The sequence below is a fragment of the Pholcus phalangioides genome, unplaced genomic scaffold, assembly GCF_987345545.1.
Source record: "Pholcus phalangioides strain wild (caught in Gottingen) unplaced genomic scaffold, Ppha-v1.0 ptg000009l_1, whole genome shotgun sequence".
In the NCBI taxonomy this organism is placed as follows: domain Eukaryota; kingdom Metazoa; phylum Arthropoda; class Arachnida; order Araneae; family Pholcidae; genus Pholcus; species Pholcus phalangioides.
In genome coordinates this window covers 47,652,290-47,678,610 of record NW_028301602.1, presented here as the reverse complement: position 1 = coordinate 47,678,610, position 26,321 = coordinate 47,652,290, and the positions used below count along the sequence as shown (strand labels likewise).

The 26,321-nt window shown below is 35.2% G+C and overlaps 1 protein-coding gene across 1 annotated transcript in view; it reads left to right on the top strand.

The window, feature by feature from the left end:
• LOC149083223 (uncharacterized) overlaps positions 1-26,321 on the top strand; it is a 59,441-nt gene that overhangs the window by 16,307 nt on the left and 16,813 nt on the right. Inside the window, exons 6-11 of the mRNA XM_089236420.1 lie at positions 3,874-3,904; positions 4,556-4,610; positions 11,409-11,472; positions 16,043-16,259; positions 20,282-20,429; positions 23,640-23,852. Coding sequence (XP_089092546.1) covers positions 3,874-3,904; positions 4,556-4,610; positions 11,409-11,472; positions 16,043-16,259; positions 20,282-20,429; positions 23,640-23,852 — 728 coding nt within the window. The remainder of the gene's footprint in view (positions 1-3,873; positions 3,905-4,555; positions 4,611-11,408; positions 11,473-16,042; positions 16,260-20,281; positions 20,430-23,639; positions 23,853-26,321) is intronic.

Below are 26,321 nucleotides of genomic sequence, written 5' to 3'. Positions count from 1 at the left end.
ATATAAAAATTCTCATGCAGCATCCGTTAATGAACTAATTAAACTAATTTATTTTCACCTAAAAATTTTTTAGATCAGGGTGTATAAATTCACAGAGCTTTAAAGAGTATTTTCAACCAAAGCAGAGCTGACAAGACTTGATACTCAAAGCATTTGTTTTGCACGTTTGAATACAGCTTCGATTGGAAAACCATTGCATTATAAATGCTAGTAAATGTATCATATAATAGTGCAAAAGTAAGAATAAACCAAGTTTGACATATACAAGCTAGCATTGCCAAATTAAATGACATTTTAGTCCTACAATTTAGTATTTTGATCGCTAGATATATTTCAATGTTATGCACAACAAGAGTATCGTTTTGAGTATCAGTGGTTATCTAGATACTTTAATAACAGAAATCACCATACATATATATCTTATCTGCTGTAAAACGAGTATAGCAGATGCAGGGCTCCCACTTGTCCTACTTTTCCTACTTTCTGGTAAAATGTCCTACTTTTGTCCTACTTTTTTACCAAATCCTATCGACAAAATTTGTGTAATTGATTTTAATTGAGCAGGAAATCATTGATATATTGCCAAATATTACAAATGTTGGAGAATGCAATTAATGATTCTGCCAAAGCAGAAATTTTATCATTTTTAAGGTTATTTAGTGGGAGGGGACCATTCGGTTGATTAATTTTTCATTTGCTTAGTTTGAGGGTTCAACAAGTATAGTAGTCATTAAAAACTTCTGTCTGGATGGCAAAATAATTTTGTATTTATTACTTCATGATCTTGGACAGTAACTAACATTCATCATTCAAAATTATAGTGTGAATGGGCCTATTCTAAGTTTCATGATTCTGATGCTCCCAATAGCATTCAGTTGTCTTCTCTATTTTTAAGGCATGAAGAGGCATAAACAATATTTACAATGCTCAGCAAAGAGCTAGAAATGGAAGTGCTTCATTTGTCAAAAATGATTACACTGGCATTGAACAGTAAAATGTGAACAAATCCCTTTAAAAAATGATAGACAATGCAATAAAACTACCTGGTTCACCTTGCCTTATTTACATAGGATCTTGTAATCTACACATTTTGCACTCTGCTTTTGAAAGTGGTCTCGAAGGAGCGTCATTCTTAAAAAAAAACGTATGTCTTCAAAATTTACTGTGCATTTTCGAAGAGAGTTGACAAGCCCTGCACTTTGAAAGACTCCAAAAAAGAATGTAATATATATGAGGAGAGACAGCAAAGAATTATCTGTGGTTGCTAGTGCACTGTTTTGGCTGAAAATTGGTTTTGTAACCAAGCCATTTGTTATTTTGCTTTGGCTTGAGTCAATCTTATAGGAAACTGAAATAGTGCTTTGAAAAAAAAAGTTAGTTCAAAATTAATTTTTTTAATAAAATAATTAAAAAAAATTTTTTTTAGGGATTTTTCCCCATTATTCTATGATTATGTTGTCTAAGGGGGTTACCCTCCCCCATCCTACTTTTCAGTCCTGCGTTTTCCTACTTTTTCTCATTTTTTGAGTGAGCCTGAGCCCTGCAGATGGTTTATATCAATGCACACATATATAAGCAGTTGAAGAAATTTTGGAAGGTCAAGAATCAGAGAATGTCAAATCATTCCATAGTTTTCCCCTTTCGTGTTTATGCTATGCTTTATTCAAATTGTATATTTTATAAGAAAAAAAAAATATATATATATATTGTGCAAAATAATTTTGTAGAGAGTAGACAATTATTCTAGAATCATATTAAATATTTATTCTTTGTATAACATAGTCACTTTAAACATTACATGCAATTAATGTGTGCATTTCCAATGGGAATTTTTATATTGAAAAGCAATATGTGAGGTTTTTGACAGTTTTTGAAAAAGGTTTTTTATGGGGGGGGTTTTTGACTTGACATAACCATCAAAAACTGCCATGTGTCAAAAACCTGCCAACCCTGATTAGAACGTGGATTATTATAAATACTCAGTGTTTTTTAATTTATAATTCTTGAATTATCAGCAAGAAATTAGAGTAGTTTGTATTTTTTATTGGTTTGTAGTGGAAACTTTTCCCATGGGAGAAATTTGTCATAAATCTCAGTGATGTCGTAATGATTTACACAGTAGGCTTTTTTTTCTATGATAAAAACTTGCACCTTGTTTGTCTGAAATTTTTTTTAATGTTCCAATGTTGACGTGAAAATTTGAAGATGTATAAGTATGCAATGAATTTGCTGTATGATGTACATTACAGATGATATGAAATAAAATATGTAGAAATGTAATATCTGAAAGTTTCAATCAGAATTAAATATGTGCCTATTGTTCATGTGAAAAATATGCATTTGTGAAAAGTGTTCTTGAATTTTTAAATTTTACCTTGAATAGTGCTTGAATATTTTTTCTTAGAAAGAGTATGAACCATGTTTAATCTGCATATGCCATTCCCATTCGCGAATAATAAGTTTATTTATATCCCAACTGCTCAGAAAAAAGCGACAGATGATAGACAATGGTCGGTCAGCAACAAGAAAATGTGGACTAAAAATTTCAGATGTTTTTGGAATTCACAGGGCTCCCACTTGTCCTACTTTTCCTACTTTTTGGTAAAATGTCCTACTTTTGTCCTACTTTCTCGGTTTTGTCCTACTTTTCCTACTTTTTTACCAAATCCTATCGATAAAATTTGTGTAATTGATTTTAATTGAGCAGGAAATTATTGATATATTGCCAAATATTACAAATGTTGGAGAATGCAATTAATGATTCTACCAAAGCAGAAATTGTATCATTTTTAAGGTTATTTAGGGGGAGGGGACCATTCGGTTGATTAATTTTTCATTTGCTTAGTTTGAGGGTTCAACAAGTATAGTAGTCATTAAAAATTTCTGTCTGGATAGAAAAATAATTTTGTATTTATTATTTCGTGGTCTTGGACAGTAACTTTCATCATTCAAAATTATGGTGCAAGTAGGTGAAACAACAGTTTGCATTTCAAAGCAGTTGGATACATAGGCCTATTCTAGGTTTGGTGATTCTGACGCTACCCAATAGCATTCAGTTGTCTTCTGTATTTTTAAGGCATGAACAGGCATAAACAATATTTATATTATAACAGCAAAGAGCTAGAAACGGAAGTGCTTCATTTGTCAAAAATGATTACACTGGCATTGAACAGTGAAATGTGAACAAAGCAGAAAAATTTAAAAAATGATGAGCAACACAGTAAAACTATCTGGTTCACCTTGTCTTATATACGTTGGATCTTGTAATTTACACATTTTTTGCATTGTGCTTTCGAAAGTGATCTCGAAGGTGCATCATTCTTCAAAAATGCATGTCTTCAAAATTTGCCGTGCCTTGTCGAAGAGAGTTGACAAGCTCGTCACTTTGGAGGACTCCAAAAAAGAATGTAATATATATGAGGAGAGACAGCAAAGAATTATCTGTGGTTGCTAGTGTGCTGTTTTGGCCAAAAATTGGTTTTGTAACCAAGTCATTTGTCATTTTGTTTTGGCTTGACTGAAATAGTGCTAGGGGGAAAAAAAGTTAATTCAAAATTAAAAAAAAATTTTTTAGTTATTAAATTTTTTTTAGGGATTCTTTTCCATTATGCTATGATTATGTTGTCTAAGGGGGTTACGCTCCCCCATCCTAATTTTTAGTCCTGCATTTTCCTACTTTTTCTCATTTTTTGAGTGGGAGCCCTGAATTCATAATCTGAATTATATGCAAAAAATCATGTTAGTCGAAGCAGATGATGTGTTGAAATCATGATAATCCCATACTGTGCATTTTTTAAATACAAAAAAATTGCATATAGATTTTTGATTATTGCTTATCTATATCTATTTTGATCATGTAATTATATTTTTCAGATCATGAGCAGAAGGAAAGGGGAGGTAAGAAGTAAGTAACAATCCTTTCATCATGCATCCTTTTATTCATACACAAATAAATTTTAAAAAATGCCATGCAAACTCAGGTAACATAATGTGGGTCAGAATCTGTTATTCCTAGCAGCTGTTGTGTTATCCATTTGGATTCAAAGTTACTTGCAATGGGTGCTGTTGTTTGCTCTAATGGACACGTGCAAGGAAATGGGAAATCGTCAGTTGTCGCTGAAAATGTTGCCAATGGTTGAGAAAATTGGGGTACATTCATGTAAAGAAAACGTCAGGGTTGGTGGTGGGAAGAAGAGGCAGTCCCCCCACATTTTACTGAACAACTGTAGTAGCCCCTTGTAACACTCAGTCTTGTTATAATACACATTCAAATATTTTGTGCTGTTTATCAGAACCGCTGTTGAAAATCAAAAATCAGAACCTAAAGTCATTAGTTTTATCACATTTTCTCTTCATCTTCCTATGTACGCAATGTAACAAAGAGGCTACAGTATCAACAGAGCAATAAACAAAATTGCCTAAGCTCTTCCCTCTCGAGAGGCCAACTATTGATGATGCTACTGTATTTTAACAACTCTTCATGCATTTTAGTTTGAAGAACATGTATATTTTTAAAAGGGTTTTTATAATGATATCTTAATTATTCTTTTTTAAGGAGAGAATATGGAGATCTGATTTCCAACATATTTGGATCAAGTGATGAAGAAAAGGTAAAATTCTGTTATGTTAAATTGATTGAGATAGGCAAGGCATATTCATAGCTGGCAAGTCTCCCAAATTTTCCGGGAATCTCCCAAATTTTAGCTTCATCCCTCGACCTCCCGAAGAGTTCTTAAATCTCCCATATTTTTATGGAAATCACAAAAATCCCTAATTGTCCCTAAAAATTCTCTACTTCATTTAAAAAATCCCCACTTATGAAAACAATCCCTAAGGAATTTCTTGTGGGGCATGAAGCCTTTTTTTTTTCTCCTTTCGAAATGACGTCAAACGTCATAAATGGGGAAATTCCCCATTTTACAAACCCTCTGATGGTAACAAGAAAGTTGTTTGTTTTATCGTGCAGGGAAATGGCTGAGCAGCCTATAGTCCTGGATAATAATTGAAGATTATAGTGATGCACATACGGTCAAACTTTCTTTTGTTGAAGTTACGTACGTGCAATATAACAAAACATGAATACTGATAAGCAAAAACATATTTAATCAATTTTAAAGATACTTATTCCGATGAATTTCCTTTCATCAAATGTTCCAGAAGAGGGCCGACTTTTCCTTTTTGTACAAGTTGTGTTACAGACATAAACATCGGTGATGGAAAGATTGCCATCATCACTCATGTGAAATGTAAAAAAAAACATAATTTCACTTGTTTTTTACGTAGGGATTTTATTCCCCAATGCTTTAACTTTTATGTGTGAAAAATCCCTATTTTATTTAGAAAAATCCCTTTCCTATTTATTAGGGAGTGGTTTTAGCATAAAATACGGGTTCACGTGAAAATCTCCCGAATTTTCATTTTCAAAAGTTGACAGCTATGCATATTCAGGAGTGTATTAATACAACTTTTTTTTACTTAAAATTATGGTTGATAATTTGTGGTCTTTCGGAATTTACTCCAAATTCTTTTCTTTTCTCCAAGTTTGCTTGCTCTATTTTTTTTGAAGAATGAAAGGGACTATATGTAGGCAGCCCCAGAATTATAATGGGTAACTACTGTAATGAAAATTTGTCCCCTGGAGTGGGTGTAAACCATTTTTCTCTGGGAGGGAGTGCTGGAAAAAAAAGATCGGGGTTGACAGAAACAATCAAAGTTAATGCTTTTAATTGCATGGAGCAATTAAGATGAATGGTTTTTCAATAATTTTTTTACAGAAAAAAAAAAATTACAATATAAAAAGTTCCCAGTGTAAAACAGTTTTATTTTTGAACAATGATTCATCACACCCAGGCAAATTTGAGCTGCAGTGTGATGAGATATAGGCCATACTCCTGTTTCTATAAACATTAAAAGACAACAATTCTTATAAACAGCAATTGTTTGCACAGCCTATGGATCAAGAAATATGTACAGAGGCATAAAAATTTTTCAGCTTGTGGGCATTATTCAGGGCTCCCACTTGTCTTATTCTTCCTACTTTTTGGTAAAAAAGTCCTACTTTTGTCCTACTTTCTTACCAAATCCTATCTACAAATTGTTTAATTGGTTTTAATTGAGTGGGGTATCATCGGTATAATGCCAAATAGTACAAATGCTGTAGATCACAATGATTCTGCCAAAGCAGAAATTGTGTCATTTTCAAGGTTATTTGCGGTTTTATGTGGACCATTTGGTTTATTAATTTTTCTGTTGCTTAGTTTGAGGGTTCAACAAGTAAAGTAGTCATTAAAAACTTCTGTGTGGATGGAAAAAATGATTTTGTATTTACTTTTTATTGTCTTGGACAGTAACTAGGAGTTATCATTCAAAATTATGTGCCCGTGTATAGGTGAAACAACAAATTGCATTACATACAGGATACATAGGCCTACTCTAGGTTTGGAAATTCTGATGCTACCCAATAGCATTCCATTGTCTTTTGTATTTTTAGGGCATGTGCAGAGACATAAACAATGTATACAATATTCAGCAAAGAGATAGAAATGAAAGTGATTCATTTTTCAAGAACGATTACCCTGGTTTGAACAGTAAAATGTAAACAAATCCCTTTAAAAAAGGGATGGCAATGCAGTAAAACCATCTGGTTTACCTTGACTTATTTACATCGGAACTTGTAATTTACACATTTTGCACTGTGCTTTTGAAAGCGGTCTTGAAGGAGCGGCATTTTAAAAAATCTTACATGCCTTCATAATTTGCTGTGCATTGTTGAAGTGAGTTGAGAGATTGGACTGTGGAAGACTCCAAAAAAAAAAGTTATTTATATTGGGTGGAAAACAGAAAAGAATTATTTGTGGTTGCTAAAGTGCACTGATTTAAATTCAAATAGGATTTTTTTTTTGTTATGCTATGATTATGTTGTCTGGGGGGGGGGGGGTGTTACCCTCACCATCCTACTTCTTAGTCCTGCTTTTTCCTACTTTTTCTAATTTTTTGAGTGGGAGCCCTGCATTATTATTTTGACTCGAGTTATTTATGCAGGCTGTATAATTGCTAAATTACTTGTTTCTGGCAAAATATCAATAGAAAACTGATAAAATTAACTTGGACATGTTTAATATGTATGAAGTATTTTTTGCATAGTTTATAGTCTGTATATTGGGTAGCAAAATCCTGGGAAAAATTTCAACTCAAAAATAATGCCCAATCTTAGTTTTAACCTAACTTAGCAGAACCCATTAAGAAGATGAAAAACATTTTTTGGTAGGACTAACAGAATTTAACAGGGAGAAACATAAGGTACTGGTGGAATTAAATAATGATTAAACAGCAATAAAAAAAGACATATTGAAACTGTGAAAATGTTGAAAGAGTAAAAAAAACAGTTCAAAATAAAAAATACTGAAATCCTCTTTGGTAATCTAAAAAAATCTGATTCGGGTGATGCAAGAACCACTTTTCAACGTATGGAGCAACAAGTTGAAGCCATGCCCACTAATATTATGTTTCTGAAATGATGACTAGGCATTGTGTGCTGCTAAAAAAACATAAAAACATTGCATTTATGTGGGATTTTTAGTTATAACTTTTTCTTTTGATCAGTAGATGGCGCTGTGGCACACATGGGAATGAATAAAATTAAGATATAGAAGGATGGCAACGAATAGTTGTCTGAGATATGACACAAAACACCACATTTTTTCTATGTCTGTCAGTGTAACACATCTTGTATTTTATATGTTTCTGCATGTAATAAATGTTTAGGAAATTGATGACTTGTTTTTCTCTGTACATTGAATTTGAATTTGTCAAATTTGGATGCAATGGTGAATCGGCTCGATTTGAATTTGGTTAGCAAATCGTCCCAATTCCAGTTTAGTCTCCATGTGAGCCACCCAGGCTCTGAGGTTCCAGGATGGCAAGTCAACAATAGTGAATCAGCCTGATTCGAATTTCGTCTTTGAGGGAGTCACACTGGCTCAAGGGTTTGCCTAGTGGTTTTGTCTTCTCAGGATTGTAAATGAAGATTTTGTTTGTGGTTTCTTCTTTTCATGAGACTGTACTGAAGATTTCATTTCGTCTTCACCCAACGCTGCAATAGCGGGTTGTCCAGACTCGAAAAGTTCACGTTCATGACAAGTGTTTCTTGCTTGAAAAGAAAAATGTGTTTTTGATGGAAAGTTCATTGCAGTGTCATTTATGTATAATTGATTTGAGCTTCTTATAGAGATGTTTCTGATAGCATTGTGATTATATATTTATTATTTATTTTATAATTCATCCGTATATATCTTGTATGAATGGAGCATTTTGCACAAGGTCGCTACGTCTTACTTGGCAAAGGGTGTAAAAGAAGAGACTTGAAGGTGCTCGCGAGTGAATTGGGATTAAACACTTCTCTCAAGAAAGACATTTTTGAAAGCAAAGAATAATGTATGAGTAATGAATAATAAGAATGAGGAATTTTGCAACGAGTTGCTGAACACTATCATAGGGGATAGAAAGGAGCAGCAGAGACAGAGAGAGAGGAAAGATGCAATGGCACTGGAAGTGCAGCAGAGGAGAGATGGAATGGCACTGGAAGTGCAGCAGAGGAGAGATGGAATGACACTGGAAGAGCAGTGAAGAAAACACACTATGAGAACAGCAACGTATGAGACTAGAAATTGAGAAACTGAAAATTGAGGTAGAATTCTGATTAAATGTGCAGACCCAGTTTGAAAACATTAAAAGTCCAAGCAGAGTACCAAAATCTGATTCAGAGGTTTGATGTAAGTGATGATATATAAGTCTCTACCTGTGCTCTTTGGAGGACATGCCCATCGTGCATCACTACCAAAGGAGGAATGAGTCACTCACTTTCAAGGGCTACTACCTTATGAAATAAATAAACTGATTGCGCAGGTACCCAAAGAAAGTGTGAAGAATTATGATCTTGTAAGAGAACTGTAGATGCAAAGATTTAAATTGATGGTGAAAAAGTTTGTTAGATTTCTGTCTCCTATCAGAAGAAGCAGGCAAGTATGTGGCAAGACTTTCATAACAAATTATGTGCATTTATTTTGATGGCTGGACATCAACTCTAAAAATAACATTCGATCAGTTAAGGCATAATTTCCCAAACTTTTTGTTCCATCGCCCCTTCTTCAGAAATTTTTTTCTCTCATCGCCCCCAACTCAAGTAAATCCATAGGATCCCATGTTAAATCCGTAGGTTCTTGGACCCCCTTGGACCACTCCATCGCTCACTTTGGGAAACACTGAGCTAAGGGATTTAGTCATCATGGATCAAATTAAGAAGAGAAGCCCAGTGGATTTCCGAAACCATCATTTGGACGAGGGAAGTAATTTTGTCTCTCCCAGTAAGCTATCAGAAAAGCTAGATTACAAAAGTGTTAAGAGGCTTGTCCAAACATTGTATGCTGGTGAGTGGGATTGGCGAAAATTCCAAAAGCCAACTTTCTGAGATTTCCTGGACAAGTTTGACAGTAACAAAGATGAAGATAGACGTCTAGAAACATACGAACTGAGAAATATGAGAGACAGTCAAGTAAGATGTTACCAATGCTGTAATGTTGGCCATTTGAAGTTCAGATGTCCTGAATTATCCAACAAGAACAATTGCAACGCCTTTCAATGCAGATAAGGAGAGAGAGGAAACAGATACTCACATAGGAATATCGTTATGTGACAGTACTGAGGTCGGAAAGACTCCTATTAAACAGATAAAACTATAGAACTTGGCAGTTTGTGCACTCGTCGACACGGGCGGTGTAGTGTGCCTTTTGTGTGAGTGTGTATACAGACAAGCTTTTGGCTTCCAGAATTGACAAGTAAGCCCATACTATTATCTGGAATTAGGGTGGTGAAGGTATGGACTAAAGGATCATTTAAACAGAAAGTTGAGGTGGATGGAAATGGTTTTACTTTTATATAGCATATTGCAGCCATAACACAACTGAACTTCCAAGCAGTGATTGCAGTTGGAATCCTAAAACAGGCCTCATTGGGGTTCTACAAAAGCGAAGTCACTTTTCACAAGAACGAGGAAAAAACATTGCTCGTGTAGAGTTGTGCTGAACTGAACCAAGAAGACCCACCCTGCGTGGATTTCATTCGTAATCAAGAGGTTGACAAAAAATATATTTTATTAACAAAAAATATTTAGAATGTGCCAATATAAAGTGTTCTGATTTTCTTATGCTTATACGAATATTATACTTTGATTTGTTCTCATGTTTATATGGGCATTGTACCGATTTGTTTTCATGCGTATACAAATAGTCTCCATTTGTTTTTCATGTTTTTTTTCACTGAGGTTAGTGAGCCGCAGGATGGCAGAGTTGTGGGATTTTTAGCTGGAGCTTTGTCTTTGTTCAGTAGTTGTCACTGCAGCATGCATGAGAATGAATAACATTAAGTATTCTGTGAAGAGCCCACATATATTTATGGCCAGAGTATGAAATCTGGGTAATTCATAGGGTATGGAGGAATAAATAATCACACACCATGTCACAATAAACAAGCAATCAGGAAGAAGTCAGCTGTTAAAGTTAGTTTGCAAACTCAAGCTGCTAAAATGCTTATAAAATTCACAAGCAAAATTTGTACCAGCAAAAGTCAGAGGGTTTCATCCTTGGAGCCTGGAAGGATTCTCATCATTTTTTGTTTCTTCATCCTATAAAAGCACTATAGAGGGGCGCATTAAATATCCTAGCCCAGGGGTCCGGTTGCCAAATGTTGGGGGCCCATGAACATTGAGGGCACTTTCTACAAATTAGGAACAAAACATGGTTGTCCTCAAAACTATTCCAAAAGCAAGTTTTCCATTCTGCACGAGAAACTGCTCATAGTGGAATTCGTGGGTGCAGAAGAAAAATCGCTATTAACCACTGTGTCTTCCCAATCACTGACAGGAGGTCCAGGCTACACTCGATGCAATTGCACTATTAAGTGCACAACAAATCGCTGCAAATGTGAAAATAAGAACCTGTTTTGCTATTTGAAATGAAATTCACCTTGTTGCAACAAGTGGTGATAATGAATAAAAAAAAAATTTTTTTTGCAAGTTAAAAAAAAAGATTACAGCATTGTGACCACGATATGATTTGCTTTTCCTGTGAATCTGTATAAAGATAATTGCTATAGTAAAAGCTGTGGCCCTTTGCCCCATACGCCTCGTCTCACCGTGTTTACGTATGGGGGGGATGACAAAAAATATTCACCTACTTAGCAATGACCCTGAATCATGCCTTTTCTCTTTTGGACTTGCATTATTAAGACCACAGTATTTCAGCTGATTGCTGGTGTTTCATCCTGACAAACTGACGAAACTATGAAAAATATTTGTTTCAAATTTATCATTTAAATCATTTATTTCAAAGTTTTACTTTTCTTTCACCATTTAGGAACAAGATGGAGAAAGTGATGCTACAGCAGCAAGGAAAAAGAAAATGCGCAAAAGAGCTAGAGGTATGTGTATGCCTTCTTTCCTGCAACTGATTATTGAAAGCATCTAATTAGGGGACCAATTTTCATATTTTACTGGGAGATTTTTTTTTTGCCATTATATGGTCAGAAGTTTTCAGGCACTTGTATCCATGCAGTAAATTTGGTCATTATATCACTACCAGGGCTGAAACTGGATTCTTGGTCAGCCGGGGCAACACTCATTTTGGCACCTTGTAATGTTGGAGGAAAGGATAAAGGGTGCAGTTTGAATTCCCCCCCGGTCTGGCGCCAGGTTACCAGACCCCCCCCTCCCCGCTCCCTTCTAGTTGTGGCCCTGATTATGGCTGGAGCCGAAACAGTTCCTATAGACCAGTGTTTCTCAAACTGGGCAATATCCCCCCCCCCCCCAGTTGGGCAATAGAAGCTACGGGTCTAACATAGGATCCTGTGGATTCACTTGAATTGGGAACGATGAGAGAAAAATTTCTGAAGTAGATGTGGGGGTAGTGGAACGAAAAGTTTGGAAACTATGCTTTAGACCAGTGGTGCAAACCTTTTGAAGTGCAACCCCCTTTTGACTAAAAATTTATTGCAGACCCTAAATTTATAGGTTGACCATATGTCCCAGAAAACCAGGACATTCAGATTTTTTGCCAGTAAATGTGATGGCCCAAAAGCCTTTTTCATAGTGCTTGTTTCAATTTTAATTAGGCGATATTGACTTCCAAAGATATTTAATTTTTTTTTAATATCATATAAATATTTACTTAGTTTTTGATGTACTTAGTGTGCCTTATACAAGATGGAAGTGTCTTGAGGTGTATGGTCCTTGATTTTTATAGACAGGGTAATTAACCAGTCAGGTGGTTACAATGGCATTTGCCGTGGTTGCCGTAGATTATTATCTTTGTCATGCTTTGCAAGCTGCATCCCCACGTGTTTTTATTTTTATTTTTGATTCCCTTGTGTAGATGCATTTGTTTTATTACTCATATATCTTTTAATAAAGGTTCAACTACTATGGTTCCACATAAATCCATCGGCATCATATCTTAGTCACAGGACATTATAAACCCCTCGCCCCTCACTTTTGGGGTGCCATATTATGTCTCAACACATTCCCAGGTGTTTATATTTTTTATAAAGGATCCTCTCTTCAGCAGTGCATCACATGGGATATTTGACACTTTCTACCACATAAAACACATATAAAAATGCACTTTTCTTGTTGGTGACTTTTCAGTTCAAGTTGTCCTCAGCTTGCTTTGGTGCATCACATTTGAATGTTTTTGGTAATTTTGTAGTTTAACGTTTCCCAGACCTGGCAGTGCTTCTATTTTTCCTACTTTTCCTATTTTTTAGAAATGTCCTATTTTCTTACTTTCGCTGCAATCATCCTATTTTACCCCTATTCTCTCCTGCTATTCTTTTTTTATCCCTCCCTTTTGTTTACAGCCAACATCTCACTAGGAAAATTCAGAGAAACAGTAAAATGTCACTGCTTTCCCACTCCCTTTTTTGACGTGGTTTTATTCCCATCACAACTTGCTACTGAAAAAAAAGAAATTTTTTTTTTCAGTTCCATTGAAGTAGGGGACGAGGACAAGCGTATCTTTTCACCGCCGGGCCTTAGTTAAAGTGCTAGAAACGGAAGCTCACTAGGGAAAGCGAATTTGTTTCACAGATGAGTTGTCGTAAATAAGAAAGCAAAAAAAAGTGGGGAAGGGACAGACTGGAAGGGACAGACTGGGGAAAGGACAGAAGGGACAGGGTCACACAAGAGACATTCCATGAGAGACTAGGTTTCGCTTCTGGGATACCGTAACCATTTAGGTGACCGTAATGAATGTTCATCTTTAAAGCCAGGTTTTCCTAAGAGCAGGTTTCTACAGCGCATGCAGCGTGAAAACGCTGATTGGTAAAAAAAAAACTGAATTTCATTGGTTTAACCAATCAGCGTTTTCACGCTGCATACGGAGCAAAAGATCTACTCCTAGGAAAACCCGGCTTAAAGCCATGTTTTCCTAGGAGTACGTTTTTTTGCGCCATGTGAACTGAACTGGATCATTTTGTGTCGACAGAAATGTGTTACGTAATCATGCTACGCATTTGTATTTTCCTAGCGTGGGGCTGCTATATAGCTCAGGACTGCTATATAGTATGCGACCCATAGCTACTCTGTCGTCTGCATGCTCCGGTTTGCAGGGAAGGGAAAAGAGAATGCAACAAAAATGAAAAGATTGGTGGCTGCACACTCTGCATTTAACTACTCCAGAAGCGGTAATCACACCCACTGTAAAGCGCTGTGGTGAGCTGTATTGGGGGGGGGGGGACTGCTTCACTACACATTAGGAATGGGACGAATAGAAATTTAGCCGAAATGTGTCCCATCTATTTGTGATTTGGTCAGCTCATTTCTGAGTCTGATACTTGCAGATGGAAAGATAATCTCACAGACTGTTCAGCTTGATGATTCCGGCACTGAAAAAACAATTTTCTGAAAACAGGCTACCCTTTTTTCTTTCAATGCAGTTTCTATTTTGGCCAACCTTTCATTCCATATGAAATGGTTCAAAGAATTTCAGAAAGAGAAACGTAGGTACATCCGAAAAAAGATTCGGAGCTGAACATGAGTTAACCGGACCCTAATGACACTAACTCTGATTATGATTGGTGCGAAAATTGAGCTCATGACACAGATATTTTATGTTAGTGCGTGCATACATATCATCGAATATGTTCGTTAGCTGAATCTGTATTCGTTAGCCGAAGCAGAAAAATCACGAAAAAATCTTTATTACCTTTCATATTCATAAATATGAAAATTCATAAGCTAAGGCATTCATTTGCATTGTGCTTACAGAATCAATTTTTTTTCAACACTTATTACAATTTTACATCTAATTAAGAAAATGTCAACCATTATTTACTCTCTACATCATAAAATTTACGACTTATTTTTTCTCTCTAGATGTTTTTTGCCCCCCTCATTAGTTCAATACGTTTCTTGTCCAGGTATATTTTTCAGTTAATGAACTTGCGTAATTCACGCTCACTTCCATATTATTGTGGTAGTATTCTATTTTCAGCTTCATATTTTACTTCTAGAAATTCACCCTGAAATAACCTCTTGCATATAAAGGGATAGGTATGCACCACAAAATAAAATATAGTCAGTATATAAATTTTTAATTTATGCAAAAAATTCCAATGAATATAATTTTTGTAAAATTTTGTTGTGCTAAGATTTACGCAGATATTGCTTAGGTATTCTGCCGAACTGAATATTTGGCAAAAAGGCTGAATGCCGAATAGCAGCCAAATATTCGTCCCATCTATACTACATATGCTTCATCAAAACCACAGCATCAAGTACAGAACCGGTTTTCACTAACTTAAGGGTGGATGATGTAGAACTCACATTTCTAAGCATTGGTTGCATGAAAAATTTTGGTTTGCTTAAAATTCTGAGTTAACAGTTAGTCTGCATTTAGCGCTGTTCCCCCCCCCCCAAATTTCCTCTTTTTTTAAACTTGACTATCTCAGTGAATATTGCACTTAGAAATTTGTTTTGGTTGGGATCAGAAGTGACAGAAACAACTTCCTGAATGGAAGTGGAGGACGAGGACTGTATGAAAAATTAAATTTTTATCTCGATACATATATGGTTTGTGTTATAATTTGTGTTAATTGCATTTTTAATTGGGTTGCTTTATTTTTGAAACATATGACATCCATATTTTTATGGGCATCGTTTTATCAGCCACCTCGTTGGGCATTTTGCCTGTTGTGGCGTTGTATTTGTATTTGTATATTTGTATGGTCCCTAGTGAAATAAATGATATATCTGCGATAGACATGTTTGAATGCTTTTTCCAATTGAAAGTATGATTGTATAACCAACGGTTCAAAAGATAAAGGGTGTCTAAGGACTTCTCAGCCACCTTGTTGGACATTTTGCGTGTGGTGGCATTGTATTTGTATTAACTTCACACCCTGCATGTGTTGCAGTAAATGTGGTAAATATGTAATTATATTTAATTGCCAATAATCTTAGTAAGTTTGATAAATTTCATTGCATTTATCACTTTTACTGGTGATTATGCATAATAAAGTTGATAAATATGTAAGAAATATGAAAGTATCACTTTAGAGTTCAACCACTTACCAGTTTTGTCTATACATGATGTGTGAACTGCACATATTTTGTCACCAAAATTATATTAAAATGAGTGTGAAGAAGAAAATTTTTTTTATCCGTCTTGTAAATGTTGGCTTTCTTCACATGTATCATTTGCAAACATACCAGCATTACCAATCAAATTTGCTATCATAAACTAAATTTTATGCATGATGCCCATAAAATTTAAGTTATTTTTTGGTGATTCATTGTATGTACCAGTACTAGCTGGGGATTATACATAATCACTGATAAATATTGTAAATTAATAATTTAATAAAAAAATATGGTTAAGTATTTAACAAATTTACCAAAATTATCATATTAATGTAATCATAATGTAATTATGGATATATAATCACTGGATTTATCACATTTAAAACAACATATTTATATTGTATTTATGAATAGTTTCTATAGAATCTGATGAAGATGAAGAAAAGAAAAATGTTGAGAGTGATGAAGAAATACAAGATCAAAATAATGACCATGAAGTAGAAGGTAAAGATAATGAAAGTGATGCAGAGGAGAAGGAAGAAGACACTGCAAATGAAGGCAGTGAAGTGAAAGAAGCTCAAAAAATTGATTCAGATGATGATTCTGCTGATGAAGCTGCTCGAAAACCTAAGTATGTATGCAAAGAAAATGTTTTTTCCTCTTTGAAAAATGAAGTTGTGCACCAAAAAAATGGATATAAAAAATTGGCGAACCTTAATTTAATGATCTCTTTGATTTTTTTAGAGATAAAATTGTATGGTTGTACAAATTATGCACCATTTGACAAAACTTCAATGAAGCTATGGCATGCTTCACAATTTAATGTTATATTCAGATTAATTCCAGTAATTTTAAGGATAAAATTAAAAATTTCAAGCAACCTGTTAGAGATTTTAAGGGGCTTTTAACTTTCTTTTATTTATTCCCTTTTTAATGTTGCTCTGGTCTTGCTACTTTGTTCCATTTATATTGAAAAAAAACAAGAAGCTTTTTGACAATAAAAATGTGATGAATAGTCTATCACAGGTGTGGTCAACTTTTTCCCAAGCCATTTTACTTTTTCGATCATTTTATTTGATACATGCGCCACTCTATGAATTTTAATTTGTAGACCATATGTCCTGTTTTATGAGCCATTGCCATTTTTTCTTGTGTCTTGATATAATTTGACTATTCTCTTGATCTTGTAAAAGGGCTCGATTTGTCTTTTTTCTGTTTTTGATGGAAAATTTGATTACCTTAATGCAAATCTCATATGCATGCATCCATAAAAGTTCATATTAAATTGTCTGGCATAGGCACTGGGAATCTGGAGGTTCAGAACGCTTGAGCTCCAGTAAAGTTTCTCAGTGATCCAAGTCCTCCAATACTTTAGGTCAAGTATTACGTCAAATTTAGTCATTTTTGACCCCCTCCCCCCCCCTTTGTCGGCACTGCCCCCACCTCCTAACTCATACAGGTGGGATCAAAAACATATGCGGGCGGAGGGGCTCGTGCGCTTCCCCCCAGAAGAAAAAAAATATTTTTTTAATGTAAAAAACATTTTGAAAAAAAATTAAAATTTCAAAAGAAAATGCCTTCATATATTATTATAATCGATTTCTGTTAATTTCAATTCTGTTTGAAGGGTAAGAACTCAAAATTCCTCTTTAAGAAATTCATTGCTACCCACCCTTTAAGCCATATATGATAAACCCTTCACCTGCAGACCAAATGTGGCTCTGAAGGTTATCTGATGTGGCTTGCCCGCAAAACCTAATTTAGTAAAAATGAACTAAGCGGCACATTTGCAAATCGCTTAAATGACTTGTGGCACATTTGCAAATTGCTTAAATGACTCGTGGCACAATTCCAGAGCATTTAAGTGGCCCGTGTCACATTTTCAGATCACTGAAGTAGGCCTCAAAGATCACTTTCACATTCAAAGATCACTTAAGTAACCTGCCACACAGTTCCAGAACACTTAAACGGTATGTGGCACATTTACAGATCCATTGAGTGACACGTGACACAGTTTTAGAGCACTTAAAGCTGCCCCCAGTGCAGTTCTACATCACTCAAGTTACCCGCGGAACATTCCCAGATTACTTAAGTGATCCGTGGCATAATTACGGATTACTTGAGTGATACGTAGCACAGGTCCAGAGCACTTGAAGGATCTGTGAAACATTTAGAGATCACTAAAGTGGATCTGTATTATTCAATCAATAATTTAATTTCGCTTATGGGGCCAAACCCATGCGAATGGTTGGCACGGATACAAAACATAGGTCAACATCGTATCAGCAATACAGAACAGTTCAATTTAAAAGGTTTAGTAATTTGATAGTACCATTGCCAAAAAAGTACAGATTTCGGATTTGAAGCTCGGAGAACTTTGTTATAGAGGATAGAAGATTTTGTCAGTTAGTGTTGGGTTTAAAACAGGAATTTAAATATGCAGCACGTTGTAAACTGAATAACGAACATTCCATAACGGCATTCTACCTCGCTTATTAATTTTTTCATCTAGACACCTCCTGATACCTGGTTGTCTCATGGTAGTAGACCAAGATATCTGAGATCCCAGTTTACCAAATTTTATTTCTCTCAATGAAATATGGTCATCAGACCATTTGAATATTTTTTTGTGAAGTTCATTTTTGTTTACTGCGATTTCTAGCAGCCCTTTCTTTCCACATCCTGCAATTGCAGCAGTAATCAGCAGAGAGCAGGCACACCTGCAACACAATACTGGCATAACAAGAAAATTCAAGCACGTTGTAAATCTGTACTTCAAATCAAACGCATCTGTACTTCAGAAAATGGAAGACAGGTGGCAGTATGGATACGAAACAAGCACAACTCGACAACATAAAATACATTAGGGCAACACGTATACTCAGAACATACATTCTGGCATAAGCAATTCATTAGAAATTCCGTAGAGGAATGTATACTAGGTGCAGGTATGGCATAGCTGCCAAGTGTCCAAGATTTCTACTCTTATCTCCCGGACTCCCGAAAAAATCGTTTTTTTATCTCCTGAATTTCGGCGTGAATCCATACATTTAGGGAAAAAACAATTCACCAAGAATTTACCCGAAAAAACTGCTTCGTAAGTGTTGCCATTTCGTCAAATCACAAAAAAATACAGAGAAATTGAATTTTCTGGATTTTATGCCGAAACTGATATTTGGAAAGAAAAGTGAAGTCACTTTTTTTTCCAAATATCAGTTTCGGCATAACATTCAGAAAATTCAATTTCTCAGTGTATTTCATTTTTGGGGAAACATAAAATTTGCCAATAAGCAAGCGTCAATCAAGCCTTTCAAAATTCAAAATTGGCACGATTGCATGTATATATCTGCTTTATCCATGCCTTGTTTCGGGCTTGATGCAGATTTTTTTGGTTTGCGAGATTTGATTTTTGAGAGGTAATTTAATCCAAGGACTTTAACCTACTGGTTGGCCATGATTAGCGATGGCTTGCACGGTGTCACAGTTTTTGCAACAGGGAAATATCCCTAATATTTTCCTTTTACTATTGAAAAATCTCTAAAATGATCCCTTCAAAGATCCCTTTTACATTTATTTTTGTACTGAATTTGGATTCGTGCGAAAACTTCCCGAATTGTCATTCTCCACAGTTGGCAGCTATGATGTATGGTTAAGTAATAGTAGTAGCAGTAATCGGCAAATAGCATTTAAAGCTATAAATTGCAATTTTTGGCAAAATTTTGTGATGTCCCACATTTATGATGGCAGTTTCCTGCATTCTCTTCTATGGTGAACCCAGGGCCATCATTTCAACTTTTTCCGGGGGGGGGGGCAAAGCATGTGTATATATATTTGCATATATATATCATTTTTAGTGTATTTTTGAAAGCCAGTGGGGTGTTGCCCCCCCCTAAATGATGGGCCTGGGTGAACCTAAGTATGAAGGTATAATGTTATTTGACCCCATATGGATATTACTAATATCAATTACAGCAGGTGAATAATTTTATCAAGTCTGCCTGCATACTATCTATGTCATTGTCGCGGACCACAGATTGAAAAATGTTGCTCATATGAGGTCTGTCACCATGCATCTTAAAAATTAAAATCTAGGTCAGATTCATATAACAAATAGGGCATGTGTATTAAATAATGATAACGTGCATTAAAGATTGTTTTGACAAACTGATGAGATTTTTACTTGTTATTGAAAGTAATCTTTACATTTTCTTTAGAGACCCACATGGTCTGTCCAGGGAACTGGCCATACAGAAACCTCAATGCTGCAACAAATGTAGACAGTTAAGAAGATTCTTAAAAAGAATGCACATTTATTCAACTCTTTCTTAAATTATATTTTTTGTTTTATGCTAATTAAGTCAGTCAATCATTATAGGGAACCACAATAAGGGCAATATTTACATTTATAATCCAATAGTTCTTTTCCCCTCTCTACCCAGAGAAATTTTTTCCCATGTCACCTTGAAAATCGAGGCAAAATTTGTTGTGCCTCGAGAAATCACACATTGAAACCACATATCTGCTCTCACGTATTGTATTGTGTTCATTTTCATTCTATTCATGTTCCATGGTACGTTTCTGAAAATACAAATTATGCAAAGAATGGATAAGTATTGGCACATCTGGATAAATATTAAAACATTTGTTTTGTAGGGAAGATTTTGTATCAGATTTTGACCTCATGTTACAAAAGAAAAAAGAAGAAAGTTCTCGCAGACGCAAAAGGAAAGATGTTGACATAATAAATGATAGTGATGATCTCATTGCTGAAATAATATCTAAAATGAGACAAGCAGCTGATGTACGTATTACCTTATTTATTTTTCGTAAAATACAGTGATATATAACAACGTCATCAACAATGTTATTTTGTGGTTCCGATACACTTTTTACAGTGTTAAAATATTCTATCTGTAATGGTAACTCCTTCATAGCAATAAGCCACATGACCTTGCCTTCCTTATTTCTTATTTCACATACTTTGGAGTGAGGCATCCAAGTAGAGGCATTTGTCGCCTTTGACCTTTTTGAACATTGTTATAGATATGTATCACTACATAAGACAAAGACCTACCAGACCTGCCAACTCTCCAGATTTAGGTGGGAGACTCCAGATTTTTTATCCTTCCTGCTGATCTCCAGATTTTTTGAGAAAATTCTTTCAATTTTAGCCAAAAATTAGATTTTTTCTCTATTTTAGCAGAAAAAGTACAAGCGTTAACTGCATGCATGTCTTGGCATATGCTTTACGTGATGAAAAGTAAATTACAGTTGCCAAATAATCGAGGACAACAAAAATCGCACAGGAAGGTCCACGCATAAGATCCTGAGTCGCCTTAAAACGTGGAACAGCAAGTGGTGCATAGAACTGATTATATTCGTCAATGGACATGGCCCATTCTCTGCTAACCTCCGAAGGTTCAAGTCCATCCCCAGCGATCACTGCAGCTGTGGTCAACTTTGCACAAAACTCCACTACACTACATCTTGTCGACACACCAAAGAGTTTCATCTGAGAGCTCCCTCTCGGAACCTTAAACCTCGAATGCCTTAAACAGACTGGAGCCAACATGAAAACTGATCAGTCTTGTCAGATTCCTACAAGAAAACCCGGACAAGGCTAAGATGATCAGACCGGACTTGGATGAGGAGAGGCACAGCACCACCACTGTGGAACCAAGATGCTCGGCCAGGCTGGCAGGCGATACGTCGAAGACTCAGACTCGTCAGAATAGGTCTGACTATAGACTTGTCCCCTGACCAAGCTGCTCTTTAGGCCTTTGGTGAACGTTCACTGTACAGTTGGCTTCCCCCCTCTTTCTTTTATTTGTCTGTCATCATGATTTGTATATATTGTAATTAATCTGGGATTTTCTTTTGTCTGTTCTTTTTTTTCTTTTGTAAGCTTTTTTTAAAATTTTTTTAATATATGTATTCTATGTACATAGGAAATAAAGTTCCCCGACACCACCTAGCCCCTTAACCAGGACAAGGGCGGAAATTGACGAATGTCGATAGAGCCTGGGTGGTGTATGGTTAAAAAAAAAGTAAAGCTCTTGGGAGATGGCAGTTTTCTATTATGAAACAGGTCTACCATGAAAAACAGTGTTAGACTAACAACTGGTTGTGCATTTCATTACCTTTGATGTACAGCAATAATCGTGCTCGTGTGGCCATCATCCTAAAAACTCATTTGTGCTTTTTTCCTTTTTTATATGTAATGTTTTGGAAAATCAGTTTGCCAGCTCCCGCCCGGAAGTGTCACCAGATTCCTGGACTCCCAAAGTTGACATGTCTGCTATACTTTGTAATTTTTATTTTTCACTTTACTTACACAAATGTAAGGGTTGAACTAGTATATCATTTTTAACACATAGACTCCTTCCTTTTAAATGTACTTGGCTTAATAATTCACAAGCTTGCGTATTCCCTCTAAGTAGGTTTTCAGTTGGTCGCCCAAACATTTATGTACAGCTTCTCGCCCATAGAGATTAGATGGCCTCGCAAAGCATCTTTGAACAGTCTAGGGAGATGTTAATATGGATGGAGATGTGCTTCCATGCGCAGTCGTGTGTTTATAGTGACAAATTTGCATTTCAAGAATTCAGGTTCAACCCCACCATTGGCAGTCAGTTGAAGTTGGTTTTCTGTGGTTCCCAACTTTGAGGCGTAATTGTGAGATGATCTCATTCAAAAGTGCTGCTACATGATGCATCATGACCATAACGGTGCAAATATTCAATCATTACACTTTACTCATAGTTTGAAAAGTAGATGACATCACTAAAAACTAAAAATTCATGCACAACACTAGATTCGGAATTAAACTCCAAAACTTTGGCCTATGTGTTCAACTGCTTAAATGGATAGAAGCCTTCCTTACCAACCACAGTCAGTTTCTCTCTGTCAAGGGTGAGAATTCCCCATTTCTCTAAGTTAAGTCTGGCACGCCCCAGGGTTTGGTTCTCTTGCCATTATTATTTTTGGTAGAATATAGAATTGATATAAATATAGAATTGTCCTTCACGAGAAAATTTAATAAAGTGATGAACTCATTCATTTTCCCTGCTGTGCCTGACATTTTGGTAGTAGGAGATGATGACATAAAGATGAAATTGACAAACCACTGAAAACATGGGCAAGACAGAGTGACAACAATCTTATACCTCTTTTGGAATTGATTAAGTTTGCCGTGAAAAATCAAAGTGGAAATTTTATCTCAAAATTGTTATTTTGAAATTATTTTTTAATAGTTTCTTTTTTTAAAATATTTTTTGTGCTTAATTTCCTAATGTTTCTCTTCTTCAATATTTTTCCTCATAAATTTTTCATAATTTCAGTAGTATTTTTTGCGATAATAAAATTTTTAGAAAAATCTAACAGGATTTCACATTTTTTCATAATAAATATCTTATTTTTACTTTGCAGTTATTTTTCTCCATAAATATTTTTTCATTATTCATGAACTGTGTGAAAATAATACATTTTTGCAAAGCAAAGTTTAAAAGATATTGAGATTTTAAACTTTTTAACAACTGGTCCAACTTGATAAACTAGGGGTCAAAATTTTTTGAGATAATAGGATGTGAAAAGAAGAAAAAAGGAGCAATTCAAATATATTTTTTAGGTTTGGTTTGGTCAACAATAAAATGGTTTTTTTAAGGTGTATCATAATTGCTCTCCTTTTTGAGTGTAACATATTTGCCCTACCTGACCGTATAGCTATTTGTTACTATTTTTCATCACCTTTTCTTAGTTTAGTTAACTAGTTTCCTACATTGGACCAATTTCACTTTTTGGTTTTCATGATACCATTCAAATATGAAATGAGATAGAAAGTTTTAATAACCATATTTTTTTAACAAATATAGTATCCAACTTCCTACTTAGTTTGGTGATTTTATGATGAATAGTATGACAGTAATTTAGCAAAATGTGTAAAGTGGTCTAATTTAGGCTACTTTTCCCTAATTCATATTTTCCATCATTATTTTATTTCACATTCTTTTAGGAGGACAAAATATTGAACAAAGAGAAGAAGACAGCAACCAAGAAGTTGAAAATTTTGCCTCTCGTGATGTCTCAGTTGAAGAAACAAGATCTTAAAATGGCATTTTTGGATCAAGGTGTTTTGAATGTCATTGCAGACTGGTTAGCTCCTCTTCCTGACAAAAGTCTTCCACATTTACATATCAGGGAAGGAATGATAAAAATGTTACTTGAGGTAAGGTAAAGAATATTGAATAAATGTTACATTCTGGGGTTATTTACTGAGAAAATAGTTTTTTGTTTTATCTGTTCATTTATTTGATGCCATATTTTTATCTCTGATAAAATCAGAATAACTTTTGTTTTACTAAAAGAGCAGGAAATTTTTTTTTTGGAACATAAACATGGGAACTATCAATCATTACATTTTTCCAAATAAATCAATCGTAGCCTTCATTTCATTTTCTGTTCCATATAATAATATAGTAATTTATGTTTCATTATGAATGATAATAATAAAAAAAAGATCTCATTGCTTCTGACCGTAAATATTGATATAAACAGAAATGTATGTATTAATGAATGGTTTTTCCTATAAGCTTATCCCCAATAACCTCATCATTGTTTATGCCTGAATACAATTATTGCACTTATAATCTGTGTTCCTTCTAAGTCAAGGGGTCTTCAGCCTTTCTCAAGTCGTGAACACTGCCTATATCCACCATCAAATTAATAGCACCCTTACAGCACCTTTGACATACATATGCCTGAGATATGCATTTTAATTGTAATCCTTGAATGAAATTTTTGCAGGGTGTTTAATTTAAGTTTCGTTCAAGTGCTCATGAGCACGGAATCAGATGTGAGAATTTAGCACTTTCCATTCTTCAGGGAGAACTATGGTGCTCACGAGCAACAGGTTAAAGATGGCTGCTCTAAGCTGCACACGTACAAAATCTCATCAAATGTACTGTTGGCATACATGTGCTGTGCATATTGTCATGCCAAGCACCGAAAAAAAACAGGTCTGCACATAAAAAATAAATATTTGTGAGGAATTGCTCACACATATCATATATATTATATATACCTATATCAACATATTGTTGCAAATAATTGAAAATAATGCTGCATTATATGTTAACAATATCAAATTTGCTTATAAATTATGTAAATGTGTTAGATTTTCCTTCTGGCCAATAAAGAAAAATTCAAGGGTTGTAGTTCTGGCTTTGTTGTGAGAGGTTTTGTTTTCAAATACGACCAATTCCCAAAAAATTATTGCTACTCTAAAGTTTCTAGTTTACTGGGACTGCCATCCAGAGCACCATTTGATTGTGGAGCACAGTCTTTTCTTTGAAACACTTTGACATGTTATAGTTGCTAAGACAGTAGATACCCAATAGTGAGTCTACTTTGTATAACAGCATTATTGTTGAGACCATGAAATTTATGTGAAAGGTGAAACTGGTGGATTCCCTTGTCACATGGGCATTGATGTAGGAATTAAAATGAGCATCATGCTACCTTTATTGACTATGCCGGCAGTTATCAGCATAAACGGATACGGACCAGGGTTATAAAAAAGCCAGCCTGGTTGGGTTTTTCTAAAAACCCAGGTTTTTTTGGCAAAATTGAATTTCCTTTTTTCCCACAACCTCATAATATCTAATTTATGAGTCTTTATGTGTACATCTTACAATATGTTTAAATATACATTTTTGGTGCATGCTGTATTTGATCAGTGAAACTGGCCATACAATAAGCAGACCTGCCAACTCTCCCGATTTAGGAGGGAGACTCCAGATTTTTCATCCTTCCTCCCGCTCTCCGGATTTTGGTAGAAAATTTATTATTTATGCGAGCTTTCACGTTGCCATAGCGTCAATGATTACCGCCTTCGTTAGGGAAAACACCCATAGAGGACAGCCGTGGTCATTTCCATCGAGCAGCCTTAAAAAAGTCTGTGACCGCATTTAAGCAACTGGCAAAAACGCGACTTCGTTTTCGTAGCGTTTATCCGCAATCATTTATCAGGGGGGAAGCCCTTGGTTGCCGAAATTTCTGTATAATTGTTATTGTATTCCATTAATAGCCATGCGATAAACACATTTTTTCGTCGGCAACGTTGTAATTTGAGTTTTTTTTTTTTTGTTTCTTCCAATTAAACGTGTTCAGAGAGAAAATATAAAACTTTAAGCTATAATAAAGCTAAAATATAAAGCTTATAAGAGTTCATATACCCAAGGTAGAATCACTGATAGTATCCACGAAAGGAAACACTTTTGTTTTATGAACAGTATGTAGATGTGATTTCTCAATTCTGCACGGAAAGACTGACATAGAATTATATTCTGCTCAGGGGCAATGCAGAACCCGCCTGGGGGGGGGGGGAAATGTAACTTTTTCTTAAATTGATTAAATTTTTTTTTCTTCAAATTATTTTTTTTGTGAATTTTTTTTTTTTTGATTGAGTGCTGGGAGGGGGGGGAGTCCCCCTTGGGAGAATCTCCGGATTTCTGGATTTCAAAAGTTGGTACGTCTGAATAAGGGAATAACTGTTCACACACAAACACACCCATTTCCGCATAGTTATATCTGAACATTGAGTTATATGCAGAACTGTAGCAAGAAGATTGTTTGTGGTAAAATAAATGAATTTGGATAATGAAAATTCTGAGAAATCAGGATGGTGCCTGAATTT